Source organism: Bos mutus, chromosome 3 (genome assembly GCF_027580195.1).
Source record: "Bos mutus isolate GX-2022 chromosome 3, NWIPB_WYAK_1.1, whole genome shotgun sequence".
In the NCBI taxonomy this organism is placed as follows: domain Eukaryota; kingdom Metazoa; phylum Chordata; class Mammalia; order Artiodactyla; family Bovidae; genus Bos; species Bos mutus.
In genome coordinates, this window is record NC_091619.1 from 106,506,023 (window position 1) to 106,512,910 (window position 6,888).

Below are 6,888 nucleotides of genomic sequence, written 5' to 3' on the forward strand. Positions count from 1 at the left end.
CCCCTTCCAGCAGCCTCTGTCTCTCCCTTGCCCCATCCTGCCTGCCTCCAAAGTCATCGAAGTCCGGTTCAAAGCGCCACCTTGCTTATGCCATTGTCCCTGGGGTGGGACTATCACAGCTGACAGCTCTCAGGTGCACGCCCCACCCCACATGCACATGCCCTCCCCGTGCACAGCACACACACGGCCACACTCTCACACACCCAGAGGCAGCCTGTCTTGCATGCATCTTTTGACATTCACAGTTCCCCCTCACAAATGCACCATGGAGTCGGAGACACACTCACACATGCCTACACACACACACACACACACACATACACACACACATACTGCAATCCACCCTAAATTCTGAGCTGCTTCTGCCCATCCCTTTATTTCTCTCTCTCTCTCTCTCTCTCTCTCTGTAGGAGATGAGGGGAATTTGGCAGCCAGGTCTCTTTGTCTCTGACTCTGTCTCCATCAGGCTGTCTGGCTTACTCCCCGTGGCCCACAGCATCTGTACACACGGGTATGCAGAAGCCTGTGAGGCTGCACACACACCCACTCCTCACACATAACCATGTAGAACCCAGTCAGTCGCAGGGCTCTGATCTGTGGGGTGGGAGGCCTGGGAGGGATAGGGCAGACAGTGAGGGATTCTAGGAGGTGGTCCGGCTCAGAAGCCTGGCAGACAGCCTTGGCATTGGGACCTCTGATGACAGAAACAACAATACCCAGAAGAGGACGCCAATTCTGTGTAGAAGGTAGATGCAGTGTGGGACTCAGAGTAGACTCTCAGGTTTGAAAATCTAGCTCTGGCACTTTCCTGGTGGTCTGGTGGTAAAGACTTTGCCTTCCAATGCAGGGGTGCAGGTTTGATTCCCAGTCAGGGGGCTAAGACCGCAATCCCCTGTGGCCAAAAAACCAAAGCATAAGACAGAAGCAATATTGTAATAAATTCAATAAAGGCTTTAAAAATGGTTCACATCAGAAAAATCTTAAAAAAAGAAAAAATCTGGCACTACCACTTACTAGCTGTGTGGCCTTGGGCAAGTTATGTAACCAAGGCTCTGTGCCTTGGTTTCCCTAAACCAAGGGAAATGTGAAATGAACGTGTATCGGCACCATCACCAGGGTGATCAGGAGTTAAGTGAATTACATGGGTAAAATGCTTAGGACACTAGATGTGTTGGCCACCTGCCGGTCCAGTCGGGACAAGCCATAGTCCTGCTATTCTACCTTCTGGGGACGAAGTAGGGACCTGGGTGGGCCGGCATCTTCAGGGGCAGAGTCAAGCATCAACAGGCACAGCTGAAGGGCAAAGAAAGGACACAGATGCTCAGATGTGTACTGGGCCCGCGGGCCTGTGATCTCATTGAGTGTATGCCAGAACCTACATGGTGGGCATTCTCATTTGCATTTTCAGCTGCAGAGACTAAGGCTTAGGTAGCTAAGGCTTGCCTGAAGTGCCCAGTGGGCTATACCGGGGTCCCTGGGATCCCCCCTAACCAGGGTAGGACTGGGGGTAGGAGATGGCCAAGCAGCTTCCTAGTGACCCCAGTAGTAAAAAGGAGGGGGGTGGAGCAGGATACCAGGCACTGTAAATCACAGACAGATGCTGGAAGTCCCAGCATCTGCCTTTGGCGCCCTGGTCCTGTGACCCAGCGGGAGCCACGTGGAACTGGGGTTAGGAGTAAAGCTGGCTTTTTGTTTAGTGAGTAAACACACATCTCCCTCCAGGAGCAATTTCTTTCTTTTGCTCCCCTTCAACGGTGAGCACTAAGCTGTTTCTTCCCCTAAATGGCAGAAGTCCAACCCCACTGGGTAGAGCAGGGAGAGGGGAGACAGTGGCAGGCAGGTGGGCTGAGCCACCTGCCTCAGCTGCTGGGCACAGGATGCAAGGCTGGGTGGGTTAACATTTGGGCTAATTCACACACACACACACATATTCATTAACATTTTGCAGGGAAAAGCTGAGTTTCCAGGGGTGGCAGCACCCCTGCTCTAGTCTGGGAGGGAAAAGGGTCCTCTGGCTCTTCAGCTCTGCATACGTGGGGGTGGTGGGCGGCAGGGACTGGGAGGAGACTGCAAGGATGATGGTAGTGCTCTGGGTGATGGTGGGGGTGGGCAGAGAAGTTGCACAGGGGCAACTGTGGGGCTGTGAGCAATGATCTCACAGCCCAGCCACGCGGGTGCAACTCCTCCAACTGCTCGAAGAGACCTCACATTTGCCCAGGCAGGGCAGAGACTGAGTCTCAGATGCCTCCATCTAGTGGCACGTGAAGACCTACTATGTGCCCAGGACTGTACTAGGTGTTTTGATCCCTTCACCTGTAGAGCTTGCAGGCTTGGGGAAGAAGCAACCCACAGAAGCAGTCATGATACGTTCCCGCGTGCAGACATAACGGGAGCTGTGGAAGCATATGGCAGGTATATAGCTCTACCCCCTAGGGCCAGACTATAAGCTACATGAGGGCAGGGACTGTTCCCTGTTCCCACTGGATCCCCTTGCACATTTTAAAGGTCAATAAATATGTGTCAACTTAGTGAAGGAATGGATGAGTGACATTCAGCCTGGGTCTGGAGTATGATGAGCCGGCCAGACTCAGGAGAGTGGGAGCAGTGTTCCAGGCAGAGGGAACAGAGGGGGCAAAGGCTTGGAGGCAAGAAAGCACTGGTTCAGCACCTTCAGAGGAGTGGAGGTGGGCATGGGCATCAGGAGGGGAGAAGTGAAGCAGGAGATAAGGTTCTGGAGGCAGAAACAGGGCCAGGTCATGATGGGATCACAGCCCTTTGGGGGTCTTTGGGGTCGTGAGGAAGAGGGAGGTGTGAGAATGGTTTGTGGTTCACCCTGGTGTGGAGGTGGATTGGGCTGGGGGATCCTCAGTGCAGGGGGGCCCCCAGGGGCTGTGGCAGTGCCTGAGAAGGGAGACAGCAGCAACCCGCCTAGGGGAGGGGCGGTGGCCGAGGGGATGGAGGGAAGACATGGAAGAGCAGGACGTGGCGATGGGGGATGCAGGGGGTGAGGGACCAGGTAGAGATGGCTGCTCCCAGCTGCAGGACGTGGCGATGGGGGATGCAGGGGGTGAGGGACCAGGTAGAGATGGCTGCTCCCAGCTGCAGGACGTGGCGATGGGGGATGCAGGGTGAGGGACCAGGTAGAGATGGCTGCTCCCAGCTGCAGGACGTGGCGATGGGGGATGCAGGGGGTGAGGGACCAGGTAGAGATGGCTGCTCCCAGCTGCAGGACGTGGCGATGGGTGGATGCAGGGGTGAGGGACCAGGTAGAGATGGCTGCTCCCAGCTGCAGGACGTGGCGATGGGGATGCAGGGGGTGAGGGGAGGTAGAGATGGCTGCTCCCAGCTGCAGGACGGGCGATGGGTGGATGCAGGGGGTGAGGGACCAGGTAGAGATGGCTGCTCCCAGCTGCAGGACGTGGCGATGGGGGATGCAGGGGGTGAGGGACCAGGTAGAGATGGCTGCTCCCAGCTGCAGGACGTGGCGATGGGTGGATGCAGGGGGTGAGGGACCAGGTAGAGATGGCTGCTCCCAGCTGCAGGACGTGGCGATGGGGGGATGCAGGGGGTGAGGGACCAGGTAGAGATGGCTGCTCCCAGCTGCAGGACGGGCGATGGGGATGCAGGGGTGAGGGACCAGGTAGAGATGGCTGCTCCCAGCTGCAGGACGTGGCGATGGGTGGATGCAGGGGTGAGGGACCAGGTAGAGATGGCTGCTCCCAGCTGCAGGACGTGGCGATGGGGGATGCAGGGGGTGAGGGACCAGGTAGAGATGGCTGCTCCCAGCTGCAGGACGTGGCGATGGGGGGATGCAGGGGGTGAGGGACCAGGTAGAGATGGCTGCTCCCAGCTGCAGGACGTGGCGATGGGTGGATGCAGGGGGGTGAGGGACCAGGTAGAGATGGCTGCTCCCAGCTGCAGGACGGGCGATGGGGATGCAGGGGTGAGGGACCAGGTAGAGATGGCTGCTCCCAGCTGCAGGACGTGGCGATGGGGGATGCAGGGGTGAGGGACCAGGTAGAGATGGCTGCTCCCAGCTGCAGGACGTGGCGATGGGTGGATGCAGGGGTGAGGGACCAGGTAGAGATGGCTGCTCCCAGCTGCAGGACGGGCGATGGGTGGATGCAGGGGTGAGGGACCAGGTAGAGATGGCTGCTCCCAGCTGCAGGACGTGGCGATGGGTGGATGCAGGGGGTGAGGGACCAGGTAGAGATGGGTGCTCCCAGCTGCAGGACGTGGCGATGGGTGGATGCAGGGGGTGGGACCAGGTAGAGATGGCTGCTCCCAGCTGCAGGACGTGGCGATGGGTGGATGCAGGGGGTGAGGGACCAGGTAGAGATGGGTGCTCCCAGCTGCAGGACGTGGCGATGGGTGGATGCAGGGGGTGAGGGACCAGGTAGAGATGGCTGCTCCCAGCTGCAGGACGTGGCGATGGGGGATGCAGGGGGTGAGGGACCAGGTAGAGATGGCTGCTCCCAGCTGCAGGACGTGGCGATGGGTGGATGCAGGGGGTGAGGGACCAGGTAGAGATGGCTGCTCCCAGCTGCATGGGCGATGGGGGATGCAGGGGGTGAGGGACCAGGTAGAGATGGCTGCTCCCAGCTGCAGGACGTGGCGATGGGTGGATGCAGGGGGGTGAGGGACCAGGTAGAGATGGCTGCTCCCAGCTGCAGGACGTGGCGATGGGTGGATGCAGGGGTGAGGGACCAGGTAGAGATGGCTGCTCCCAGCTGCAGGACGTGGCGATGGGTGGATGCAGGGGGTGAGGGACCAGGTAGAGATGGCTGCTCCCAGCTGCAGGACGGGCGATGGGGGATGCAGGGGTGAGGGACCAGGTAGAGATGGCTGCTCCCAGCTGCAGGACGTGGCGATGGGGGATGCAGGGGGTGAGGGACCAGGTAGAGATGGCTGCTCCCAGCTGCAGGACGTGGCGATGGGGGGATGCAGGGGGTGAGGGACCAGGTAGAGATGGCTGCTCCCAGCTGCAGGACGTGGCGATGGGTGGATGCAGGGGGTGAGGGACCAGGTAGAGATGGCTGCTCCCAGCTGCAGGACGTGGCGATGGGTGGATGCAGGGGGTGAGGGACCAGGTAGAGATGGCTGCTCCCAGCTGCAGGACGTGGCGATGGGTGGATGCAGGGGGTGAGGGACCAGGTAGAGATGGGTGCTCCCAGCTGCAGGACGGGCGATGGGGATGCAGGGGGTGAGGGACCAGGTAGAGATGGCTGCTCCCAGCTGCAGGACGTGGCGATGGGTGGATGCAGGGGGTGAGGGACCAGGTAGAGATGGGTGCTCCCAGCTGCAGGACGGGCGATGGGTGGATGCAGGGGTGAGGGACCAGGTAGAGATGGCTGCTCCCAGCTGCAGGACGTGGCGATGGGTGGATGCAGGGGGTGAGGGACCAGGTAGAGATGGCTGCTCCCAGCTGCAGGACGGGCGATGGGTGGATGCAGGGGTGAGGGACCAGGTAGAGATGGCTGCTCCCAGCTGCAGGACGTGGCGATGGGGGATGCAGGGGTGAGGGACCAGGTAGAGATGGCTGCTCCCAGCTGCAGGACGTGGCGATGGGTGGATGCAGGGGTGAGGGACCAGGTAGAGATGGCTGCTCCCAGCTGCAGGACGTGGCATGGGTGGATGAGGGGTGAGGGACCAGGTAGAGATGGCTGCTCCCAGCTGCAGGACGTGGCGATGGGTGGATGCAGGGGGTGAGGGACCAGGTAGAGATGGCTGCTCCCAGCTGCAGGACGGGCGATGGGTGGATGCAGGGGTGAGGGACCAGGTAGAGATGGCTGCTCCCAGCTGCAGGACGTGGCGATGGGTGGATGCAGGGGGTGAGGGACCAGGTAGAGATGGCTGCTCCCAGCTGCAGGACGTGGGATGGGTGGATGCAGGGGTGAGGGACCAGGTAGAGATGGCTGCTCCCAGCTGCAGGACGTGGCGATGGGTGGATGCAGGGGGTGAGGGACCAGGTAGAGATGGCTGCTCCCAGCTGCAGGACGTGGCGATGGGTGGATGCAGGGGGTGAGGGACCAGGTAGAGATGGCTGCTCCCAGCTGCAGGACGTGGCGATGGGTGGATGCAGGGGGGTGAGGGACCAGGTAGAGATGGCTGCTCCCAGCTGCAGGACGTGGCGATGGGTGGATGCAGGGGGTGAGGGACCAGGTAGAGATGGCTGCTCCCAGCTGCAGGACGTGGCGATGGGTGGATGCAGGGGGTGAGGGACCAGGTAGAGATGGCTGCTCCCAGCTGCAGGACGGGCGATGGGTGGATGCAGGGGGTGAGGGACCAGGTAGAGATGGCTGCTCCCAGCTGCAGGACGTGGCGATGGGTGGATGCAGGGGGTGAGGGACCAGGTAGAGATGGCTGCTCCCAGCTGCAGGACGTGGCGATGGGTGGATGCAGGGGGTGAGGGACCAGGTAGAGATGGCTGCTCCCAGCTGCAGGACGTGGCGATGGGTGGATGCAGGGGGTGAGGGACCAGGTAGAGATGGCTGCTCCCAGCTGCAGGACGTGGCGATGGGTGGATGCAGGGGGTGAGGGACCAGGTAGAGATGGCTGCTCCCAGCTTCCGGTTAGGACCATCGGATGGAAGGCGGTAGCCTTTTCTGAAATAGAAAATGAACGCATAGGCAGAGGCATGGAGCAGGCATGGAGAGCACGTTTCTTGAATAAATTAAACAGAAATGTTTGGACCAGGGATGCGATTGCACTCAGGTCTCCTCAAACCACCCCATCCCCCATTTCTTCTCCACACAGAGCCTCAGAGATTGCCCTAAAGCATGGATCTGACCTCATCATTTCTCATCAAAACACTCAATGACTCCCCAGTGCTCCTACGATGAAGTCTAAAATCCTTATCATGGCCTCTAAGACCCTGTGCGATGAGGC

The 6,888-nt window shown here is 60.0% G+C and overlaps 1 protein-coding gene across 1 annotated transcript; it reads right to left on the reverse strand.

Moving 5' to 3' along the window:
* Window positions 1–2,928: 2,928 nt before the first annotated feature.
* Window positions 2,929–6,582, reverse strand: LOC138985577 (proline-rich protein 36-like). Its single transcript, XM_070362485.1, has one exon. The coding sequence runs from the start codon at window positions 6,580–6,582 to the stop codon at window positions 2,929–2,931; it is 3,654 nt and encodes a 1,217-aa protein (XP_070218586.1).
* Between the last annotated feature and the right edge of the window lie 306 nt (window positions 6,583–6,888).